Raw genomic sequence first — 24,327 nt, forward strand, 5'->3', positions numbered from 1 at the left:
ATGTTCTTTTCAATTATTTTTCTCGACACTTCTTTGTACCCAAAAATTTATTTCAATTTTGCCGCGTTGAATGTCGATCATATAACTACATATATCATGGATGTAACTATTCCATGATTTAAATTTACCCAATATTCTCAGCAAATGTTTCAGCGCTGAAGCGCGCTGAAGAATGGTGCTTAGTTATGGAGGACATATACCTTACAAAGACAATATTTATCTTATAATAATGGAATGAAATAGAAAAAAAAATAGTAAAGTTGAAATAGATATAAATTAAATTAAAATGGGTACCGTTGAGTATGGTTTTCCTATGATTGGAGGATTAATGCCTGTAAGTAAATATTAATTTATTAGAAAATTTTATATTTTTAACAATCAGTTATAATAGTACGTTTCTTCGAACGTGTATATTTTTTTTTTTTCACTTTTTTAATATATTCAATTTCTATTCCTAGCAAATTCAAGCGCTTATAGCTCCGCCAGTATCAGAAGACTCCAAATCAGCAAAATCTAAAAAGGAAAAGGAAGAAAAGAAACATCCTTATTTTAAAAGACGAGGACGTGGCCATAATCATGATTTTTGTGATGCATGTAGAGACGGAGGTGAACTTATATGTTGCGACAAATGTCCTGCCTCGTACCACTTACAATGCCAGTGAGTCAATGATAAATAATAGGTCTTTGATTCACTTAATTGTATAAATGTATTTAAATGATGTATTTACGCTTTAAATTCATTATAAATTATTGAAGGAAGAGCATGCTTTGTAAAAAAAAAAAAGAAACATGATAATATAAGAACATCTCAGATATGTATTTGTAATAAAAATTTGAGAAATTGATTCTGCATTACTGAGTGGAAATTGTAATTTATGTCCTCTTTATGAAATTATTGAGAAATCTTAAATCATCTATGTATAATTTTTTTTCATATAGTTATCCACCAGTGGATCCAACAGATATACCTAATGGTGAATGGTTGTGTTATGCCTGTCGGTGTGCAACGAAAAGAGAAATTTTAGGAAATAAAGGAAATGATAAAAAGAAGAAAAAATCTGCATTAGAAATATTAGCTTTAGCAGCTTCTTTAGTTAATCCTCGTGAATTTGAGCTTCCAAAAGAGTTACAGTTGCCAATAATATTTCCTGGAAGTAACAAAGTAGATTATGTATCTGGTAGAAGAGGAAAGCAACAAAGTTCATCAAACAGCAATGGTAATAATTGTTTTTCACTGTTATTAAAAGTGTTCACATTTTTGTATTGTTTAATTAATATTGTAAAATATCTAAATGAATATTTTTTTATATTAGTAGGGAAAAGTCATTGCTTGGATAATAATCTGATGGTGCCATTACCGGCTCGTTTGTGCTTTGAGTGCGGCCGTAGTTGCAGGAAAGCACCATTAATTGCTTGCGATTACTGCCCACTCTATTTTCATCAGGATTGTTTGGATCCTCCACTAACTGCCTTTCCTATTGGAAGATGGATGTGTCCTAATCATCCAAATCATTTTATAGATCAAAATCTTTTAACTTCGTGTAGAGTCACAGAACGTATCAAGCTTTGGGATAAATATGCCAATCAAAGGATAGATCAACATGCTGTGAAACTTGATTTTTTGCGCAAAGCAAGTACTGCCAATCCATTATTTCGCACAAAAGTAAGATTAGAAGGACGTATGCGGGTAAAAGTTCCTCCCTCAGTTAAATACCATTATGAAAATCCATCTCATTTGGATCTTAGTCATTTCAATCAAGAAACGTCTGTAAGATCGACGATTATAATAGACAATGAGCATCAAGAAAAAGAAAAAGAAAAAGAAATTACAACGATAAGTAATACAGATAAAAAAAGTAATTACACGGACGACAAGGAATTAGATACGCAAATGGAAATTGATAATTTACCCTGCAAGAATAATGTAATAGAGGGAAAACATAATAAAAAAGAAAGCGGCGAAGAAAAATGTATCAGCAAAACAGAATTGGTCGAACGAAGTGATACCTATGAAAAACAAAATATGACACATATAAATCAGTTTACATACAAGGTGAAAGAAGGAGTACAGTTATTAGAAAGACCAGTATTGGAAGCGTTGGCACGTCAAAGATTAGAACAAATATTAGATCCGGAAGGAGAAAATTATAATGCAATCAATTGCCAAGTAAAAGCTCGAGCTGCACTTTTTTCTTTAAGTGAGAAACCAAAACCACCTGTTTTTATGACATACAAGACAATGATTATTGGAAATGGACCAAATTGCGATTTAATTCTATCTAGTTATGGAAATTGCAGTTTTATATCTTCAAAACATGCTGTCATATTTTTTGATGAGGTAAATAATATTTTTCCAAGACTGTTATACCGTACAATATGAAGTCATAACACTGTTAATAGCTATTATATGATCATTCATCCTATTTGTTTCAGGCAACAAATCGTTACGAATTACTCAATTACAGTGAATATGGGACAATTGTCGATAACGTATTATATTCTTGTAACTATGCAGAAGAATTAGAAAGTGATAATAAAGAAGATAGTGACGATAATAAAATTATAAGTAAAGAACAGGAAACGTCTGAAATGGTGAAAGCAATCATATATAAAGAAACAAATCCTCCTTCTCAAAACGCAAGTAAAAAAGGTTTATGTAAGTGCAGCTCAAAATACCAAGAAGTAAAGAAAAGTGATTATTTGGAAGAAGGTTGGGAAGGAAGTGCAATTATTGCTCATGGATCTATTCTAAGCTTTGGATGTCTTACATTTGTATTTAATACATTAAGCTCACACTCAGATTATTGAAATTTAATATTGTGTAAATACTGTGTACTTTGTGCATAGAACTTTTTAAGTCAATAAGTAAGTTAACAAACGATCTTTTTTATTATATCATTTAAGACTTTATAACCTGTGATAAGGAGCATTAAAACATAAAAACGTTAAGAAAACAGTTTATTAAAATTTACATCATGCAGGATTTTCTCAACCATAATTTGTGTCATTTGCATCGTCGTCGTCGTTACAAGGTTCATCAAAATCCCTAATTTTAACATCTGCATCTTCTCCATATTGAATGATATTATCAATTGTTAATTTTATATCAGCAATACTTTCTTCATCTTTAATATTCAGAGGATAAAAACGAACTAAACTATAATCTTCAATGAGTCTACCTACAGCTTCTGTGAGATTACGATATTTTTCATTCCATGAATCATTTTGCATATTAGATAATAAACTATGCGGATCAGGTTCTAAGTATTTATCTAATTGTTTTTTTGCACTCTTTGACAATAAGTCCATTTTACTTAATATATTAACATGTGGTATTTCTAGATTTATCATAACGCTTAAAGCTGCCATAGTACCTGATAAAAACTTTGACCCATCGACCATAAATTGACTGTCCACTATAAATATTCCACATATACGAAAATTCATGTTTTGTAACATTGTTATTAACTGACGCATAACCGTCATATGCGTATAAAGCTCAATTTGACCAGGACAATCAAAAATAATATAATCATCGTCTGCGTCGCCTAATTTTTCTTCTAACCAAGTTGAATTTTCTACTAAATATCTATAAAAAAAAAAAAAGAATTCTGTATAAATAATTCTATTATAAATATCATTAAAAAAATTTCTATTTAACTTACTCCATACAAAATACAAGACCACCGTTGGGTCCAAATTTTAATTCATCATCCTCCATGGCATCATCTAATTGAATCAATTCTCTTATGTCAATAAGAGGTTCATATTCAAAATATTCTGCTGCAGGATCTAAATTTACTATTTCTACCAATTTCCTGTCATCCGCTGCATGCTGTTGTATGGTAGAACAATACGTAGACTAAGAAAATACATTTTACATTATCTCAAGGAATTATTAATAAATTGATTAATATCAGATAGTACCTTCAGTATATCTAAATAATTTAAAGTTATTTAACTTCTTTAAGTACAAATATATAGAAACTATATTATTAATTTGTTAAAGATTAATTAGAAATAATAATTAACAAATTACCTTTCCGCTCCCGGCAGGTCCCATAACAAGTTGCGCATACCTCATTTTGATAAAAGTAAAATTTGTTATATACAAAAATATAAATTTATATTTAAAAATTATTTTCCCTTCGTAGCCTTCGTACACCGTAAGACACAACTAAATGTTAAGGTTATGTCAGTTTATGTTAAGGTTAGTTCACTTCTCTCATGTATCTTCACCCTATATATCACTATACACTAGCGTCAAACTATAGTGTCTAATAATCTGATTCAGTTAGTTTGTTATTTATTGCGTCGATGTAAACGGACATAGTCATTAATTATTCTTTTTGCATTTAATATTTAAACAATAGTTTATTTGTTTAACGTTATAAAAATGATAACGTACGAAATACTTAAAATAATTATAATTAAAAATTTCAATAATAAAAAATGTTGATTTCGAGATTATTGGCCTCGTGTAATATAAACATATTCGAGCTTCGGATTAACTTTAACGCTTATCGAGTTAGTCTTCTTTTGTATACGGACGAATGAACGTCGAATCTCTACCTCTCTTAAGGCGAGAACAGAAATAAATATACTAAATTAATCAACGCAAGCTTATATACCGATACGATAGATGGCGGGAATAGCGTTTCCAATTGTGTTTTTAGTTCATATTTTGTCCATAGTTGTCGCTAAAGTCGTATACAAGCAAAACAGCCTTAATCTTTGTATACAAATCTTATTCGTATAATATTCTTACAAAAATTGCTATCTGATAAAAGTTTGTTATATATTTTTATATTAGTGTTAATCGGTGCAGTTTGTTGCATTTCGATGGCAATTAGAGCAAATCGATGCAGTTCGAAGCTCGTTGAATATAATATCGATGGTACCAAAGTACTATCAACTTTTTTGTTTTTTTTCCATCTCCATAAAGTATATTTATTTCTCATAAATATTATTTTAATGGCATCTTTATAAATTGGAATGTTTATATACCGATAAAAGTTTATGAGGCTTACATAAGATTACTCAGATCTTTCACGTGTAGATTCCTGCATGTAGAGATTCTGCTATTTATAAAAACATATTAAAGATTTAAGCAAAAAACAATTCCAAAGATTTTAACTATTTCTTTAAAACGTTAAGATTTGGTCGTATCGAAGTATTAATTGGTATTTTTAATGAGATGGAATGATTTTCTATCGATGTCTTAACTACGATTAGAGGTTAAGCACTCGAGATTTTGTTGTTTATTTGATAAGTGTTTTTATGACCGCTTGATGTTTCCTAACGACTTTGTGACCTCATAAAAAGTTGTTTTCAAAGATATGGATTGCTTCGATGACGATATATTTGAATTTAGTGACAAAGATGAAGATGCTTGCATTTCTACAATTACATCTCGTAAGGAATTGAATCCTATTAAGGAACATCTTGCGAAACAATTGAATTCGATACAGTACAGGATCGATAGAGCGAAAAATGAACTCGAAGAAATCAAAGAAACAGTTCAACACATCTCAAATAATTTACTTCACAAAGCTATCTTTGGCCAAGATAAAAGCGTCGATTCGGACAACGATGTAAGCCACTACATGTTATAAATATGTCTCATCAATTTTTCAATAGATCAATAACAAGTATTTCTTTATTTATATTTGTTACAGTTATACACTGTCGAAGGGGAGCCAGTGTTAAAAAAAAAACACGAAGAAGACAAACCTTGCAATTTTTTGGTGTTGAAGGAACAATGGCAGTATGTTCTTTTTGATAAATGGATAATAGGGGTAGTACTACAGAATGTATCGTTTCAGTAAGTATCCTTTCTAGTAATATAACATGATATTTTTTTCTTGCAAGGTAAATAAAACAATGGAAAGTTTATGGCCGTTTGTGATAAGACATTAATACTATAGGTTGTTATTTTTCAATTTCATAACATGTTACATATATTATAGCAATGATATATAACAATTATTTTACAATATTATAGAGAAAAAATAACAAAGGCATTTCTTTCATCCTACATAAACGTATGTTTATAAAAGTTATATTAGCAATTTTATTGCATAGACGCTCGTAGGTATATTTTCCGCATTGTTTTTTTTTCTTCTTCTTTTTTTTTTTTATTATTATTTCCATGTGTTTTCAAGCTTGTGCATTAGATGCAAGCATTAAAGATGTTTTTTAGTCGCTCGTTAATTAAATAACAAAATAATTTCTAGTGGAAGTAATGGATCAACATTTACTTTTCATTATAAAAATTCTCTAGAATATTTGAATATTTATTACATTAGGAAAATATTTAGGATAATGCAATGTCATTTAAAGTACATTTTTAAAATTATGTTTCTTTTTATTTCTATGTAATAAGTTACTCTCAATCTCATGACTATTATATACAGATAATATAGCAGTTTTCAACTTTATGAAAGCATGATCTAATGTTTCGTTGTTTTTCAAATAACAATTTATATTTATATAAAAAAAGGAATGCTGCATTCTCACAAGAAATACGATCGACGTGTCATGTAGTTCGTATATTTCTACTTCAGTTTTTGCATATCAACGTAATCGGGTTGTCTTTTCCAAGTGGAATATATTCCTCGGGAGAGTAATCGAAGAGTATAAAATCATACCTATAATAATGATTGAGATTTACTAGGAAATCTTTAATATCGTATCACTACTAAATAATAATAAAAAAAAAAAAGAGGGAAAAAAAAATACACGTGGATTAAAAATTTCTTTGTACCTAAACATCTCATAGAGATCATTGATCTGTGTCTTGGACAATTGAGCGAAATAATTTTTCACGACGTCTTTCGTTTGAACACCCCTCGTTGGATTTTTCCATTCTGGTTTAATGATATGTCCAACGTGTGCCTGCTTTATAAGGAAGTCCTGATCTTCCTACGCAAGATTAAAATTCATTTTTTCTCTTTTCTTTTCTTTTCTTTTCTTTCTTTTTTTTTTTAGAATACATTAAAACGAGAAGTTGTCGTCATCGTGTAACATAACTTACTTGAAGCGTTTCAAATTTAGCAATTATATCAAATCGTACTTGGCAGGGTGTACAAAAGTTAACTATCGGTGTCCAGTGCATATCTAACTCGTTTCCAGCTTTCCACTGACACAAAAGCCATCTTACAAATTCTTCGAAAAATGGATATCTCGGTTCATGCTTTCCTTTTTCTCCAAAATTCTTTTTCGAATTCTATAGAATAATTAAAAAAAAATTGTCAATCGATCGAAAACAATGTAGGATTTTTAAAACGTTTGTTAAGATTCTTAAACAAATACCTTCAATCTATAATGCCAAACTATATGGGCACCGAGATTACTATGAAACGTATGGGGTAAACTATGCTCCAGTTTGTCTCTATAGGCACTCAACAATCTCTCGAAAGGATGTCTCACGATTAGAAAGCTGATACTATCGTTTAAAAATTTCATTAATTCTTCGGCCGTGTGTCTAGGATATTTTTGCCGTGCCAGAGAAACGGGCACCGCTTTAGAGGCTTTCAAAAATTGAGGACTGTATCTGAAAGATTCGTTTTAAACGATCGGCGCAAACCATTAAAATACAATATAAATAATTTCAATATAATTTTCAATCATAATATTGTTGTATAATAGCGTGAGAGTAAAAAAAAGAAAAAAGGTATTAATTCATTTATATCAGTAATATTAAAATCTCTCGAATATAAGTATTATGAAAAAAAAAAAGAAATATTCAAGAAAAAAATAAAACGAAGAGATAAATTAGATAAATAAAGATGTACGATGAGACAAACAAAATCTCTTACCCTGCAAGTAGATTAAAATTATACATCCACGAGGTGGATGCGGCCTTGAATACGTTGCACCATATCAGATGATATTCTTTATTTACAAGGAACTCCCAGGCATTGGGCTTATGAAGGGAATCGTTTCCAGGACGATCGAGTCCTTCCTCGGCACACTTTTCCGCTAAAAATTTTCTTCGTTCGTTCAAACGAGCTTCCGTTTCCGCAGCCCTTGCCTGTTCGATCATTCTCTCCTCTGGCGTTAGGTTGGCATCGTCCTTAAAATATATTCCTCAAATATGAACAAATATGGAAGTCAAAAATGAATGAATGAATGAATGAATGCGTTAATTAATGAACGAATAAATGAATGAATGAACCAACGAATGAATGAATAAATGAATGAATGAATGAGTGAGTGAATGAAAATGAACGAACGAACAGTTTCGTTCATTCCAGGGTCAAGATCCCCCGACAGCACGTGCGTACGTGCATTGCTAGGACGTATGTCGTTTATGTACATATAACGCAAGTATGTACGTATATATGTATGTACGTATACACCTACCACACCGACCTTCTATTCCACACGCAAGGTTAAGTCAATTTCCACAATTAAACTAAACACTTTTATCTATGGGCTATTCGCGCGTCCTACGTTACGTTGCATCGAGAACGATAGAGTCGTGTTGCAAAACACGTGACATTTGACCTACATACGCGTTCGAAACACATGCACCATATAAATTATAGTAATATGTATATATATATATCGACCTTTACATCGATCTTATCGTTTTACACGTAGAACAAAGATCGTAGATTGTTAAATTGAATCACATTGAATGTGATAAAAAGGAACAGAAAAAAGGCAGCAAAAAAGAAAAGAAAAAAAAAAAAAGAAATAAAAAGGAAGGAAAATTGATCGTATCTCCGAGACAATTTCAATTTGTCTCGGAAGAACGATGATGCTATAAGGTAAAAAGGAGAGATAAAGCTGACCGAGAAGACCGAACGTATAATAGAAGCGCTGCTTTCCGTTTATTGATTTCGTTCTAGAGACTATACCACTATTGCAAATGTGGGCCACACCGCCGCACGACCGAAGGGCTGTGGGCGGCGGTGGTGCATCAGTGAGAAGTCGGTCTTGGTGTTCGTGGATGCGCATCGGATGCTATACCACACGTATTTACATACATACATACTCACGCATTGTGCAACGTTCGCTGTTCCTCTTCTTCTTCTTTTTCTAATTTTTTTTTCTTTCTTTCTTTTTTTTTTTTTTTTCTTTTTCATGTTGCTCAGTTATGCTCATTAACGTTCGCATTAGGCGATACGTGGAACAACGTATTTTTCGCCTTTGCGATATATTCGTATATTTTTATCGTACTAAAGCACACGTCCATGTAGATATCTCTCTTGATAATTCTTTTAATGCGGTTATTTGTATATCTGAATTGTTTACATATATCGCCAAGTAATGTCGCGTGCGTTTCATATTATGGGGATTTATCGATCGTTCTAAAAAAGGAAAAAAAAGAAAAAAAAAAAAAAAAAGAAAAGAAATAAAAGCGAGGGAGATTAGAATCGGGTAACAAGGAGCAAGAGTTTAGATATTCTTTTTTTATTCCTTTTTTTTTCTCTTCTAAAACAAACAGATTTCAAGGTTGATCTTTTCATCGAATTTTTCTACCAACTGTCTCTACTCTTCTCTTCTCTCTCTCTCTCTCTCTCTCTCTCTCTCTCTCTCTCTCTCTCTCTCTCTCTCTCTTCCTTCCTTTTTTTCTGTTTCTTTTTCTTTTCATTTTTATCGAGAGTTCGTTTAGCACGAGCGCGACTCGAAGCCGAATCCCACATATATCTTATCGTTCAACTTTGCTGCTCTTTTGCATAGTTCAAAGAGGCCGTATCGGCCGATCTGCGTGTGTCCATGCGCCGCATTGCGTCTGGAACTTTGCCAATCCGTGCTTGTCGTGTTTTAAAAGCGGCCCTACAGATTTCGATCTCTTTAAAAGTCTAAGAAGAACAAAGTTATGACGTTCTAAGAACTTTATCGAAAATGTTATATAAGAACGCTCGCGTATAACGTAATTTGGATAGATCCGTGTCCAATGACGAATTCGATGACCTTAAGATAATCTTCTAATCCTTGGGTAAACGACTGTAACGGTTACGGTTACGGTTACGCGGCTTCCTAAACGACCTAACTATTCCTTCTTAATTAGACTCAGAAATCAGAGAACGGAAGAAAATAAAGCAACGCAAAGAAATAAATATTTCCTCGAGTTTCTTGATTCTTTTCGCGTTGCTTTTTCTTTTCTTTTCATTTTCTTTTCACACTCACGTCCAAAAGTGCTCCCTGTTGCACGTTGGTGGTACCGTCTTGATTGGAAAGGGCCAAAATGATCAAGCCCACGATCGCGGCAGCCAAAATTGCTCGACGAATTCCCGCGAATACGTGACGTCGTGGTGTCATCTCCCTGAGAACGTTCTTCCTTCTGTACTCATATCGGACTGAAACAAACGAATGAATTCCTTTTTTCCCTTTCCGTCTACGTTTCATATTCTTTAACACTGAAATATCTCGACGTTCGAAATAAACAACCATTTTGTTTGTTATATAAACGTAGAATATATAAAATCGCTGACATTGTCAGGCGCGTTCTTTTTTCGCGTTTAACACTTGGATGCATACTTTTTTCTTTTTTCTTGTTACCTTTTGTTCGTTTGTTTTTTTCTCTAAATCTTCCTCGGAAGTACACTTTTTTTAACGTTGGATTATCGATAAAAGAAGTTAAATGAGAAGACAGTACTCGTAACAATTAATTAATACTCGGATTAGTACAGCGTTAATTTCTATCGCAGCTAATACCGTTCCAGCCGTCATTTGCGCCAACGTGTTAATACATCGTCGACAATTCGTCAAGAGAAAACCGATTCTTCTGCGATCTTCGTCGATCGTTTTCACGAATCGTTATTAAATATTCCGATGAGTCGTCTTGCAAAATTTTCGTTATTCGAGAACAAATCAAAATCGAAACACGTCAGGCATTCATTATGCAAGTGTGTCCCGTCGACGATGACACACGAAACGTTCGCAACAGTCAGCGAATTTTCGAGGAGATTCTTGAGGCTGTTTGTTTTCCACACGCATATACGTATCCTCCTTTCTAAGTAAAAATTGTGAGAGACGCTCCTTCCGTGATTAACGCTTCTCACGCGGATTTCAATGATCACTTCCGTGCGATATCGCTCTTACGTGACGCAAATGTTGCAAAATACCAAGTTACATAGATGGATTTAAGTTACGCCCTTTTCTTTCTTAATTCGTTGAGGAAAGTACGACTTTTACGTTCGTTCATCGATAACGCGCGTTACTATCTATTTATTTATTTACTTATTTATTTGTTCGTTCGTCGTTTTCTGTCGTTCGTTTTCTTTTTTTATCGTATAAAAAAATAAACACGAATTCTCTACCTTTTTCGGACATACAAGCCGAAAATCCCGCGACGTCGGGCTTCGTTAGAGCATTTATATCGCACTTCTCTGTAAACGAGCCTCCGAGTGATCCCTTTTATCGTCGTGCTAGCGTTGTAATTGTCGTCGTTTCGAGAAAAGTCACACCTTTCCTCTTCGTTTTTCGGGATCTCTTCCGGCCGTTCTTCTGGATGACGCACGTGATTCTCGCGCACGTCTACGCGGAAAGAAATGCGCGAAAGGATCGGATCACCGAACGATCACGGCGGCATCACGTAGATCACTGAGCGTTAAAACGGTCGTCTGCTCGTCTAACAATATGAGCGAGCGAGCGAGCGAGCGAGCGAGTGAAAGAGATAGATAGATTGGTAGATGGATAGATAGAGGGAGAGAGAGAGAGAGAGAGAGAGAGAAAGAGAGAGAGAGAGAGAGACGCCAGGCGTCCCAACGTCCAGCGTCGTTGCTCCTGATGATGTTGCTGCTGCTGCTGCTTCTGCTGCTGCTTCTGATGCTTCTGGTGGTGGTGCTGCTGCTGCTGCTGCTACTAATTCCAATGGTAGTGGTGGTAGCTGCGGTTCGTCCGTGTACAGTATGCTAAAGTTCCGGATTGGCTGAATTTTTCGCGGGTCGATTTGCCGACGTTGGAAACGAGCAGCGCAAGCGCGAGACAAGTCGGATAGGTCGGGAGGTCGAGCAAAGGGAAGGTGTTCCGCAAAAGTGGAGTGAGAGACGAGGAAACACCGACAGGGACGCCGAGGGGGATAGATGAGCTTGATCCAATGCCCGACTTTCTTTACCGTAAATCGTTCAAACGAGGAAACTGGTACCAGGGACTTTTGTAGAAATAGTACGGATCGTGTGCTATTTCCGATCGTGTGCTAATTCATCCGGATGTTCTGTCACGGATATTCTTTGATTTATTTCAATTTTAATACGTCGTTTTATTTTTCAGGATATTTTGCTCCTAACAAATACACCTTTTCTTCTTTTCCTTGCAGAACGTTAAACGAGCTCAGATTTTATGCCTTCCCGAAAGGCACCAGCGAGATTCACGGCGTCGTTTCAGCTTTCTGGGAAGAGGAGAACGATCTTTGGAAGAGGGTCAACGCGATCCTCTCGAAGAGAGACAACGTCGTAGCCACGCTTGTCCTCGATCCCATGGATTTTAATGAAAACACGCTCGTCCAGATATACGGCACGATTTCCTACGAGAACTTGGATATGGAATTACAGATAGCCGTACCCGTCGTTACTTTCACGTCTCGCGATATTCTACGTGGAACCTACAAATTAAACTATTCGCAACAACCGAAATACGCCGTATTGGCGTTGAAAAGCGTCTTCGTTGAGACGATCCTCGAGCTTCCATATCAATTCGATTCCGAAAATTTCGTTGATCTTTTGCGGTGTCTCGATGCCAAGAAAATCGTGAAAAATGCTTATTGCGTCGAGAATACCGAATATCACGCTGTCATAGAAACTTTATCGGCTAACAAGATAAAGATATCGGCGAAGTAAGTGGCATCAAAAAATGATCTATTCGATTTTCAATTAACTTTTTTCGAAAATTTGTTTCCCTTGTTCTTTTACAGAACAATGTCACGGTTGAAGTTAATCCTGCGTATAATACAAGACGAATCCTCGATTCCCATTACGAAACTCGAGGAATTTAGCTGCGTCGAAGAAGCGGCGGAGGCTTTGATAGAAGAATTGGAAACGTATCTCGGTGATCCCAATCTCGCGAGAATCCAAAGAGCAAGGATAAAGAGCGATTTGCTTATACCGTGATCGAGTGTACGACGAAATCACGTGTGATGAGACATCCCTTAAATCGAGCCATTTCACCTCGTTCTTTCGATTTCGATTTATCGAATAATCAAGCATCTGTAACGTTTGAACTTCCTCCTCTCAAGAGATTTTTTATTATTTTTTTTATTTTTATTTTTTTTTCAATAAATTAAGAAAGAAAGAAAGAAGAGATAAGACCCGTAACCAGGATCGTGGAAAATGGACTCGTGTGCCTTTATAAAAGACTTCAAATTGTCTGAAGAATTTTGATTTTATTTTTGCAAACTTTACGTTTATATGTATCTATGTATGATGTATATATGTATGTATGTATGTATGTATGTATGTATGTGTCTATGTTTGTGTTCATGTAGTACGTTTATACCGTATTTATCACGGTCAAACGTACGTAATAAATTTTTCTGGAGCCGGATATGACGCTGAACACAACAATACGCTCGGTCCATCAATGATCGTAGATTGCGATGCTGCCATTTCATTTCGTTTTTTTCTCTTTTCTTCTTTTTTTTTTTTGTTAAATTTCTTTGTTTTCTTTCGAGAACATGATCGAAAAAAACCGACTAAAAGGTTTGATATCCTGCCATTTTTTTTTTTGATTCTTTTCCATTTTTTTATCGTTGCGAAATGACGGGCGTGATATATTATATGTATAGAACATATTCTACCAAGTATATATACGGCAAGTCTGTTCGTAAGATCTATGTGCGCTCTAAAAGCCGAAGAGACCATGCAGCACGGCTTAAAAACTAGAAATGGACGGGTGAAGTCGAACATTGCCAACGATGGTATGTAGACGCTTTTTTAATGACGTTATCTTTTTTTCCTTCGAGATAATAATTTTTCTTTTTTCTTTTTTTTTTTTTTTTGTTCTCTTCCATTCTTAATCTCTAAAGACGTTTTGTCATCTTCGTGCTTTGATATCCTTGTTTTTTTCTCTCTCTTTTTTCTTTTCTTTTTTTTTCTCATCGTGAACTTTCTCCCCTTTGCTCTTTTTGATTTTACCTATCTATCTATCTATCTATCTAACTACCTATCTACCTACCTACCTACCTATCTACCTACCTATCTATCTATTTCTATTTCTAACTCTAATTCTATCTATAACCCTATCTCTATTTCTATTTCTATTTTTATCTCTGTCTCTCTTTCTCTCTTCGAAAAAAGATACGCTTACACAGTGCTTTAATAATCCGTTCAATTTATACACGCGTAATACGTATCACGAGAAAGGAAATCCCAATACATTTTATACGATACAATCGATGAGTTAATTTTTTTTCTACACGTAGGTATGTACCGCGTCGGTATGTCGAACCGGCTCCGTTTGCTTCTTTGTCTTCTACGTTTTGTGTGTTCTGCTTTTTTTCTCTTTTCATTTATTTTTATTTTTTGTTTTCTTTTTTCTTTTTTTTTTACTTCGCTTTATTTTCCCAATATATTTTTGTTATCTTTATATTTTTGTTTCCTTTTTCTTTTTTATAATGCAGTACATACTTATATATATATATATATATATATATATACATATATATATTTTTCTATATATATGTATAGGTACCTTTCATTTCTTACGTATTTCAGTAACACTTCTCGCTAAGGCATTCGGTTATGGCAAGTATATTTGGTAAGTGCCGATATCTAAACGTGCGTGAATTTATACATAGTTTACAAAAGTATATTGACAAACGCTCGCATGTCTTCTTCTAGTCCGCGATTATATTGCTACGGTAATTGAAAAAAAAGGAATAAACAAGGTTTTCGATTACACGTTGGGAAAAGTCTCTATATGCTCACGTTAATGTTTACTACGCGTTAATTTTCCTCCTCTCTTTCCTCGTGTATATATTCGCCTCTACTGTGCATATATATTATATCTTGTATTTTAATTTATATGTGTATACGTTTTTGGTTAAAGTGTATCGAATCACAGTCTACGATAGCTGGAAATAACAGAAAACTTTCGAAAGTTTAAATGTCTCTTCCAGCGCAGCACGTACGATCGCTAAATTTTCTTCCAGTAGTATAGTATAGTATAGTATAATATAGTATAGTACATATAGTACATATGTGTATGTACACACACACATATATATATATATATGTATATAACAAACAAGTGTAACGCGCAGCATAATTCGCACTTTGGAGTACTTGAGTAACTTGAGCGTACTCGATGTATAGAGGATGACACGATCGACCGGATATTGGTTGACGTGATCTCTAGTTGTCCTTGAAAATGGACAAGGAAAGGCTGTTTCAGAGTAAAAAGTTACTCAGCTCGAAGGGAGAAATACAACGATAGAAAAATAATACTTTTTTTTCACGAGTCCATTTTGGTCGAACATTAATATCGCCTTGTTTAAGGTATGCCTTTGTTTTGTGTATGCATATTTATTTATGTTTAATCGTGTAAATCCTTACGAGTTCATCGATGAATTGAATAATGCTTTTTTGATTCACCAAGGCCGCGTATCTATACCAAAAATTCGTTTTCAAAGTTATAATTGTAAAAGTATGCTAACCAAGGCAATAGAAAAATTCGAATGACTACGTACTAAGTAAGTTTTTATCTAATAACGATCTCTACGACGATTTATCGACGAGTGTTAGAAAAGAAATAATATAACAAACATCGCGAAGGAAATATTTAACTATGGTATATTATTTCAAAGGAAACATTGTCAGCACGACTCCATATTTCATTTCTTCTTATTCATATTCTTATTCTTATTCCTCTTCTTCTACTTCTTCTTCTACTTTCCCTAATTCTAATAGCCCTTAAACTTTAAAGTAATACGCGAGGAACGTTTTAGTCTAATTCTCTAAATCACAAATCTCTAATATCGATGCGCTGTTTACAGGATTCTTCGTAGCAAACTAATAAAAAGATACGAATGAATGAACGGGTGTCTGTATGTGTGTCATCGTCGAGAATAAACTTCGAAGAAAAATGATAATTCTAAATTATATTTAGTCGATTTGCCTTTTTCTCTTTTTCCTAATAATTTTACAATTTATAATAATATTAATGTGTGTGTGTGTGTGTGTGTGTGTGTGTGTGTCAATCGAACAAGCACCTACCATAAGTAATAGCAGCTATCATGCTTTTTCTTGGCCTCTCGTTTGGTTTCTTGTTGTTATTATTTTTTTTGTTTGTTTTTTGTCGTTCGCTCGTGTTTTTTCTTTTTTTTTTTTATGTTAGAAAAGAACGGCCCTCAGCTGTCCGCAGAAAATTAATGGATTGTCTAATAGAAAAGTGTTGATAGATCACCTTATTTGTTAAGAGTTATCGGTGCTGCGTAGCGTACATACATACACGTTCACGCTATAAGCGCTATATTTTTATAACGTGCGCACTTACGGCTTGAATTTTGTAGAAAATTCCTTCGTAGAAAATTGACGCTAGGTTATATTATTTTGTGTCTTATTCTTGGTTTGCGTATCTTGTCTTTTTTTTTTCTTTTTTTCCTTCTGCTTGTTTCTATCTTCGTGTCCATTTTTTTCTTAATTTCTTTTTTGTTCTCTTTTTTTTTGTTATGGTCTTTCCTCTTTTTACAAAGCGTGCTACGACAGTCCTTCGCAAAACGCCAGAGAAATAATTTTTACACGGCGCCATACGATTTTACATTCTTCTTACTATAACTTTTTTTTTTTTTTTTTCTTTCTTTCTTTAATCTCAACGCATAAGATCCAAAGTAATTATTATTCGTACGCGCATTTTTTTTTATTCAACGAGTTTTTCCGCGATCATGATGTCAGAATTGATTAGTCAGCGCTATGAACAACATTAACGATTCAACTTAAAGATATTCTTTTGCAAAAAGGTTTTGACTTCGTTTTTGCTTTTCCTTTCTTATGCTTTTTTTTGCGCTTATCATAATTATTATAATTGTAGTTTACAGGGATTACGATGATAATAAGCGTAAACAAATTATTCGACGACTAATTTTTACTATGGTTCTTTTTACCTTCTTTTTTGTTTTGGCTTTCTTTCATCGTATTATTACTTTCGTTGTGTCCATAATCACATACGATTGTTTGAAAACGTAATCATTTGCGAGAGAGAATTCATCGACGCGTGATTTTCTTCCTTTCGAGTTTCTCTCCCCTTATCTTTTTTCAATTTGTTCAATTTTTTCAATAAGGAAACACCGTGTAAAAAATATTCGATGAATATTTTGCAGCGTATCGTATCTAACGAAGCTTAGCCTTTTCTACACTTTTGAAATTGTTCACACTCGCCGACGAAACTTTTTTTTCTTTCGTTCGTTTTACCTCGTTTGCGATCCTTCTAACCGAGAACAGAAATTATTCTTTATAATCGAACATATATAAGTACCTACGTATATTTTCGTCTAAGGCCCGTTTTCTTAAACTTTTTCTTGGATTTCTTCGAAATCAAGAAGTGACGTTAATCGTGCCGACCATTGGATCTATTTGCGTTCCAAATGAAAACTATTCCATTTCGTCGCTTCATCCTGTACTAGAAAAAATATTTCTTTTCGCTCGCAACAAAAATATTAAAATTGATCTGACACGTAATAGATAGAACGAAGCGCAAAACTAATTCGTCAGTTTTCTATCGGAAGTTCTATGCGATCGGAATAGATATGTGGAAAGCACGAAAGAGAGAGATAGATAGATAGATAGATAGATAGATAGATAGACAGATAGATAGACAGACAGAGAGAGAGAGAGAGAGAGGAATGAAAAGGATGATCGTTTGAAACGTCTACCTTACTGATTATATATATATATATATATATATATATATATATATATATATATATATATATATATTCGGTCGGTCTTTTAATTGCCGTATAGCAGGAAACAGAATTTTATTAAAACTATGCACGAAAATGCGATATATAAAATGCTTTTTTTTCTCTTCTTTTTTTCCCTTTTCTTGTCTTTTTTTTTCTTTTTCCTTTTTTTATTTTGTGTTTACTCATTTTCGTTTCTAAAGGAACGCAGATGAAAATCTAGTATGGCAAATCCTTTGCAAAAGTAAGTATCAATGAAGTCTCGCGAAATATGTTTCTCATTTCCTAAACAGAAGGTGTGTGATATGTACACGATTTGCATTTGCACATTATTTTTTCTTTTTTCTTTTTCTTTTTTTTCTTTTTTTTTTTTTTCTTTTACCTTTCACGTAGAGTAGTAACTATTGATACTATGGAACTTTTACATAACATCGAACGATGTTTTGCTTCGTGTTTCTATAGTCTCACAATTCGCAAACGACTGTTTATTTGTTTTATTAATTTTTTTTTATATAACTATATATATATATTTTTTTTGGTTTTGTTTTTATCCTCAAAAGCATACCGTTCTTCACCATCTCCGATTTCCCGATCGGACTTTTTATTACGTTCTCTTTTTTATTTATTTATTTATTTATTATTATTATTTTTTTTTAATTTTCGTTTTCTTCCTTTCTTCCTTTTCTCTCCTTAACGTTCGATTCGAGGTTTCACTATTTTGCGAGCTATCGTTTCGTTATACAAAAACTATTTTTGTATATTATGTCTTTAATTAACGTCTCACTCTTGTATCTTAGCAGTAAAAGGATCGCATCACTTTGCTTTAATAGCTGTACGATAATTATCATTTTAACGCTATAATATTGTTTGCTCTTCTTTGTATACTCTTGGTGTATGCGTCGTGTTGCGCTAGCAGGGTGCGCCAAAGTTATCGCGGGTAATGCGAAAACGTAAAGCGATTATTGGAATCATCGATTATGTTTTAGAACGGAAATTAAGTAAGTAAGTAAGTAAGTAAGTAAGTAAGTAAGTAAATAAGTAAGTAAGTGCGTGCGTGATATTCCATCTACGAAGAACAATTTCCAAAAGTTTGATTCATTTACATCGAAGGATAGTGAACGGTCGCAAGAAAAAATTTGTTTGTTTGTTTGTTTGTTTGCTTGTCTGTTTTTTTTTTCTTTTTTCTTTTTTTTTTTTTTATTACAACGGACAAGGGGGGATAGGTCTGGGCAAATTTAGTTTCGGCTTTCGTTGTCGCACGATACTACACAGAGTCGGATCTCTTCGTTTCGGTTTCGCTATTTATTACACAGTTCTTTCTTTTTTCGTTGTCAGTTGAAAATCAGCATCGTCAAAGGCAGTTCTCTCGACACCATCCTTCGGCCCTTTCAAGTACTAGCTCTTTTCTTTCGCGGATGCAAAGACGCCACGAAACTTGGGCGGACCCTGTGTATGACGCGCGCGCGTATAAGTGTGTATAACGTGTATAGAACTAATATCATTATATCATTTTCTTTTTCGCAGCAGCATCAGTATTTTTAACGTTAGTAAAATGGCTAATAGTACCTATCAGTTAGCAGTGATAGTAAGAGTACAACTTTGTATATAATCTTTTCGTTTCTTTTCACTCTCATCTCGAAGTAACAACAATAATGTACATACATACATACGTACATACATACATACGTACATACATACATACATACATACATGCATACATGCATACATCGTACATACATACATACATACATATACATGTGCGTACGCGTAAAGACGTATGCATACGCATGCACATACACGGCATACGTATCTATACGTCTCCAGGTACGTATATATTTATGTATCGACGCACTCATACATATACAGACGCGCATACACGCACGGTAATGCATACTTGATAGGTCTAGAACATTGGCAGCAGGTTAGTCCTAAACTGCATGCGGTCCGATTTACAAAATTATCGATATCGCAAACCGAGATTTATTCTGCCGGAAGATCTTTTTCTCCGCTCGTTAACGCACCCTTTTCTTTTTTTTCTTTTTCTTCTTCTTCTTTTTTTTTTCTACATCACAATCGTAACTACATGTTCGGAATGAACGCGTGAGGATGTAAAACAGCGACAAAAAACTATCTCTCTTGTACATGAAAAATAGGTACATTTGTTTTCCTCGCACGCGTGTGTGTTAGATGTATGTATATATGTTTACAATATGTAATTTTTATATATATATATATGTATATATATATGCATGTATATATACATACATATATACATACATATATACATACACATATATATATATATATATATGGGTGTGCACGCTGCGTGTAACTCTATTGAATCCATAATATACGTATACCTACATACACGTAGTATGTACATATACGAATATTAATTAGTGCATAAATTTTGTTCGCGCCATCATCAGCTAGGAAAAAAAGTCGATCCGCTTTTTTTTTTTCTTCTCACGCTCGTGCTCTTATTTCTATCAACGAACTCGAAGATGTGAAGTTTAAAAGAACGACGGAAACGAACAAATCGCGGCATAAAGTACTATTTTATTTGGATGTGTTGTCGGGTAGGTGTATTTTTTATGTGCGCGTGTGAGTGTGCGTGGCTTGTGCGTGTACGTGTACGTATATATGCGCAATAAGATCTACTACGACGACGTACGTACTTAAGAGAGAGAACGACGATCCATCGCAAAAAAAGCAATTTTTTAATCAAGGCTCCGTTATATATCGCTAAAATCGATTTATTGCGAATATTTAGATAACTAATAATTGTCTCTCCTTCGTCTATCTTTGAGTATTGAAATTATATATTTTTTAACGCAGCGCTAAATGCCGCATATTTTTATTAATTTTTTTTTTTTTTTTTTTGTTAACTTATGGCGAGAAGAAACGCGTTACGATTATCGGAAAATATTTGGATTAGTATAGATCGTTTTCTTTGTCGTATCTTAAAGAGAGTAGAGGGGAGGAAAGGAAGTACAGAGTAAAAGAGAGAGTGGGAGAAAGGGCGAGGAAGGGAGAGAGGGAGGTAGAGGGGGAAGGAGAAGGAAGGAGAAAGATACGACATAGAAACAAACGAATCCTCTGTAAGAGTGGGTAGATGCGAAAGGAAAATTGTAGCGTGTGTATGTGTCTGTTCGTTTAGAAGCGAAATTAGGATGTGTATCGTACAATATTTTTATGCTTAACATTTGATCTCGCTTTTTCTTCTTTCTCTTTTTAATACCTAAAGAAACTTCATTCGATATATTCTGCAACATGGTAATGTGTGTGTATGTGTGTGTGTGTGTGTGTGTGGTGTGCGCGTTTTTATGTCCGTTTGCGTGTCTGATTACTATTTTGTATTATTTATAATATATTTTTTGTATAATACATATACGTATATATGAGTGTTCGTATACGTATGCACGTAAGTACGTACGTACGTATATGACCATTCATATATGTATATATGTACGATATTTCTTCTCTCTTAATACTTCGGTAATTGCCTATTTATGCGGTATGTGATGTAGTAATCATTGCAATAGTAGCTGTAACAATAATAATAATTTATTACATATTATTTATAGTTCTTCTTCTTCTTTTTTTTTTTTTTTTTGTTATAGTACATCGCGTTTATTCACCACGTAAAAAGATACTTCTCTCGCGTATCACTTAATATTTCATTCATCAATATTGTAGCCGCGGTGACCCAAAGGACTCTCAACAAGTTAACACGGTCTTTGGGCACTTGATAGCTTTTTTTTTTTTTATTAATTATTTTATTACTTTTTTTCTTCTTCTTCTTTTGTAGAACCAGTTCATCCATAATGTCTTTTTTTTTCAATTCTTTTTTCTTTTTTTTTTTTTAAGTTTCTCCTTAAACTCGTATCTCGCATTTCAATGCGTCCACGGATATAAACACGATACTCCGCGTTAAACGCCTCACTACAGGACGGTCTCCCGAATTTTCCAATAATTTTTTTTTTTTTTTTAATCATTTTCTTTTTAAACGATTCGAATTCACAACCCGGCGTTATCTAGCGATACCACTAAATTGTCGAAGCGACCTAAGAGATAGGAAAGCGTGGGAAGGGGAAAAGTGACGTAAGGAGATAGGGCTAGGGATAAAGGGGATCCGAGGAATCATGCTAAATAAGCAAGCTCCGAACGTAAGGCTTCTTATCGGTCTCGAAATTAGAAAAAAGTCCCGCCGTAATTAATAAGCTTCTTTGGAATGTTTAAGTTCCAACCTATTCCTTATGTTCTTAGAGTATTGCATGGCATTCGTCTTATCGTTTTACGCGGGGTCCTATCAAAGTACGAAGCTAATGCCGCGTCCATACCGAAGTCACGTCGTTGGAAATACGTTTGAAGATACGCTGTTAATACGTTGTCTCCTTGACAACGTTACTAACGAGAGGGAAAGAAAGAAGGATGTGCTCTTATTTAAAGAATGTTCGCGTGTGTGTGTGTGTGTGTGTGTGTGTGTGTGTATGCGTGCGCATATGTGTGCTCGTGTTCGCTCGTTAATATTACTCCTGTTAGTTCGTACGCCTAATGACGAATGACAAAGATCAGAGACGATATGAGGTCGGGCGAAATCGAAGAATGAAACAAAAAAAAAAAGTTCGTAGAACCCCTCTGCACACGGTGGTGTGAATTGCTCGTCGTAATTAATTATAGTTCTTATATATTTACACACGTTCCCGCGTATTTGGACTGACTAAACTTACTTGTTCTAAATATCGCGCATAGGTATTTAGATACGTGTCGACGATAGAGTTTCGTTAAAGACTCGATTAATTGACGTTCAATATTTTGTCATCAGATCTTTGATTGGTATAAACGCACTAGGCGCGACATCGTCGTGTTTTTTTTTCTTTTTTTTTTTCATTTTTGTTTTTTTTTTTTTTTCAATATTATCTTTAGTACCTAAAATAAGAATAGAAGAAAAATAGGAATAAGAACATCGTTAGTGAGGCACTCTCAGACGGAGCATAGAGAAACGCAAGTAAGCGAAGGAAAAACGGCGTCTCGATAAATTCAAAGGAGACATCTCTCGAAGGCAACTAACTTGTTGTTGGTTCAATGTGGACGTTTGGTGTTGTTAACTTTTTTTTTCTTCTCTTTTTACCGGAAATGTCGTTATCTTTGCGCGGACGTTTTATTTGAAATTGTTCTTCTTCTTTTTTCTCCTTATTGTTAGAAACATACCGTTCGGCAATTGATCCTGTTTTTTTTTTTTTTTTTTCTAGTAACGTTTCCCGACAATGTCACTTCGATGTGGACGTGCGACTTAAGCCCTTAAGGATAAAACACGTTCGCAAACTTATCGATAGTATTTCTCGTATCACGAGTATTATTATTCTCTTGTGTTCTTTTTTTGTTTTTGTTTTGTTTGTTTGTTTGTTTGTTTGTTTGTTTGTTTGTTAATTTTATGTTACCTCTTGCCTTAAGAAATAGTGAATTCTAATATTGTTCGTTTACACTCTTTCTCTCCTAAAGTGCGAAACGGCAAATTACAAAATCACAGAGAATTACGCGTCGTTATACTATTTATCAGGGTAATACCTACTTTCACAATGGACTATAATATATTCTCTACAAACTTCTAGGCCTGCTGTTTTCGTCTAACGAGATCTTCATCCTTTGTCGCGTCGTCGCGTAGCGCTGATTAGAGCGCACGTTTATAAAGATGTCGGTAGATGATTTCGATGAAGAAGCTCGCGGCACAGACTCAGCTCCACGTTCTCCAAACGGCATACAACTCGCGAATAAGAGTCCTACTCCTTCTGTGAATTCGTAGGCTTACCGACAATCAGCTTAGAAAGTAGCCTCGTTCTATTATGTTTTTCAAGCCAATCGAACATTTTGTCTCCGATAATTTCACCCTCTCGAACGACTTTTTTAAATCAGAAAAGCTTACGAGGGAAAATATATCTAAATCAATCATAAATATATATATATATATATAATATCGTTTACTCGCGCTCGACTCCGTAATGACAAGTGGCGTAAAGAGGAAACTGCAAAAGAATAAATGTTCCTTTTTTTTTTTTTTTTTATCGAATTTCTTTAAACGTTAATTACATCGCGCGTCAAAAGTACGTTTATCATTTCGTACAGTAAATATATTTACAGCTCTATTCGTGAATTTTTACAAGTATGATAGGAAAATTTAAACGCACCTTTGATCGTTTGTTCTTAATCTCGACGTAGCGATCGTAAACGTCGTTTCAAATTGTTTTTCTTCTTTTGAAGTTTCAAAAATTAGTTTCATTTAGTCGTATCTACGTTATTGCAGTAGGGTCCGTTGATAAGATAGGTTGAAATGAAAGATCACAAAGTAAAATAATAGAATATACTATATGTGTGTGTGTGTATATATATATATGTATATATATATATATATATATATAGAGAGAGAGAGAGAGGAAGAGACAGAGAGAGAGAGAGAGAGAGAGAGAGAGAGAGAG

At 34.0% G+C, this 24,327-nt stretch overlaps 4 protein-coding genes across 5 annotated transcripts; 2 read left to right on the plus strand and 2 right to left on the minus strand.

Annotated features, from left to right (window-relative positions):
• The first annotated feature begins 77 nt into the window (after nt 1-77).
• On the plus strand, nt 78-2,968 carry LOC122628330 (PHD finger protein 12). Of its 2 annotated transcripts, none has more exons than XM_043810539.1 (5): nt 78-334; nt 459-658; nt 940-1,217; nt 1,317-2,338; nt 2,434-2,968. In XM_043810539.1, exons 1-5 carry the CDS (start codon nt 287-289, stop codon nt 2,806-2,808), a joined length of 1,923 nt encoding a protein of 640 aa, XP_043666474.1. In that variant the 5' UTR covers nt 78-286; the 3' UTR covers nt 2,809-2,968. The 2 variants fall into 2 exon arrangements, with proteins under 2 accessions (XP_043666474.1, XP_043666473.1); XM_043810538.1 differs by having other exon boundaries at nt 79-334; nt 1,314-2,338.
• On the minus strand, nt 2,946-4,672 carry LOC122628333 (GPN-loop GTPase 3). Its single transcript, XM_043810542.1, has 3 exons — nt 4,040-4,672; nt 3,666-3,862; nt 2,946-3,589 (listed from the first exon to the last, which is right to left on the minus strand). Exons 1-3 carry the CDS (start codon nt 4,082-4,084, stop codon nt 2,989-2,991), a joined length of 843 nt encoding a protein of 280 aa, XP_043666477.1. The 5' UTR covers nt 4,085-4,672; the 3' UTR covers nt 2,946-2,988.
• A 54-nt stretch (nt 4,673-4,726) lies between these two features.
• LOC122628332 lies at nt 4,727-13,514 on the plus strand. The gene is made up of 4 exons (XM_043810541.1): nt 4,727-5,594; nt 5,679-5,824; nt 12,275-12,790; nt 12,869-13,514. The coding sequence occupies exons 1-4, from the start codon at nt 5,340-5,342 to the stop codon at nt 13,062-13,064; spliced, it is 1,113 nt and encodes a 370-aa protein (XP_043666476.1). The 5' UTR covers nt 4,727-5,339; the 3' UTR covers nt 13,065-13,514.
• LOC122628331 (carbohydrate sulfotransferase 11-like) lies at nt 5,932-11,699 on the minus strand. Its single transcript, XM_043810540.1, has 7 exons — nt 11,277-11,699; nt 10,144-10,313; nt 7,821-8,077; nt 7,315-7,555; nt 7,037-7,228; nt 6,767-6,924; nt 5,932-6,650 (listed from the first exon to the last, which is right to left on the minus strand). Exons 1-7 carry the CDS (start codon nt 11,287-11,289, stop codon nt 6,563-6,565), a joined length of 1,119 nt encoding a protein of 372 aa, XP_043666475.1. The 5' UTR covers nt 11,290-11,699; the 3' UTR covers nt 5,932-6,562.
• Nucleotides 13,515-24,327: the final 10,813 nt, after the last annotated feature.

This window comes from Vespula pensylvanica, chromosome 4 (assembly GCF_014466175.1).
Source record: "Vespula pensylvanica isolate Volc-1 chromosome 4, ASM1446617v1, whole genome shotgun sequence".
Classification (NCBI taxonomy): domain Eukaryota; kingdom Metazoa; phylum Arthropoda; class Insecta; order Hymenoptera; family Vespidae; genus Vespula; species Vespula pensylvanica.

Excerpts from the sequence above, each read along its gene's own strand:
- LOC122628330 (XM_043810538.1), top strand. The coding sequence starts at position 287 with ATGGGTACCGTTGAGTATGGTTTTCCTATGATTGGAGGATTAATGCCT. Across the intron at positions 335-458 it reads TGATTGGAGGATTAATGCCT|CAAATTCAAGCGCTTATAGC; the intron begins GTAAGTAAATAT and ends TTCTATTCCTAG. Across the intron at positions 1,218-1,313 it reads AAGTTCATCAAACAGCAATG|TAGGGAAAAGTCATTGCTTG; the intron begins GTAATAATTGTT and ends TTTTTATATTAG.
- LOC122628333 (XM_043810542.1), bottom strand. The coding sequence starts at position 4,084 with ATGAGGTATGCGCAACTTGTTATGGGACCTGCCGGGAGCGGAAAG. Across the intron at positions 3,863-4,039 it reads GACCTGCCGGGAGCGGAAAG|TCTACGTATTGTTCTACCAT; the intron begins GTAATTTGTTAA and ends GTATTTTCTTAG. Across the intron at positions 3,590-3,665 it reads GGTCTTGTATTTTGTATGGA|ATATTTAGTAGAAAATTCAA; the intron begins GTAAGTTAAATA and ends TTTTTTTTATAG.
- LOC122628332 (XM_043810541.1), top strand. The coding sequence starts at position 5,340 with ATGGATTGCTTCGATGACGATATATTTGAATTTAGTGACAAAGATGAA. Across the intron at positions 5,595-5,678 it reads GCGTCGATTCGGACAACGAT|TTATACACTGTCGAAGGGGA; the intron begins GTAAGCCACTAC and ends TATTTGTTACAG. Across the intron at positions 5,825-12,274 it reads CTACAGAATGTATCGTTTCA|AACGTTAAACGAGCTCAGAT; the intron begins GTAAGTATCCTT and ends TTTTCCTTGCAG.
- LOC122628331 (XM_043810540.1), bottom strand. Across the intron at positions 8,078-10,143 it reads AACAGGGAGCACTTTTGGAC|GACGATGCCAACCTAACGCC; the intron begins GTGAGTGTGAAA and ends ATATATTTTAAG. Across the intron at positions 6,651-6,766 it reads GATCTCTATGAGATGTTTAG|GTATGATTTTATACTCTTCG; the intron begins GTACAAAGAAAT and ends TCATTATTATAG.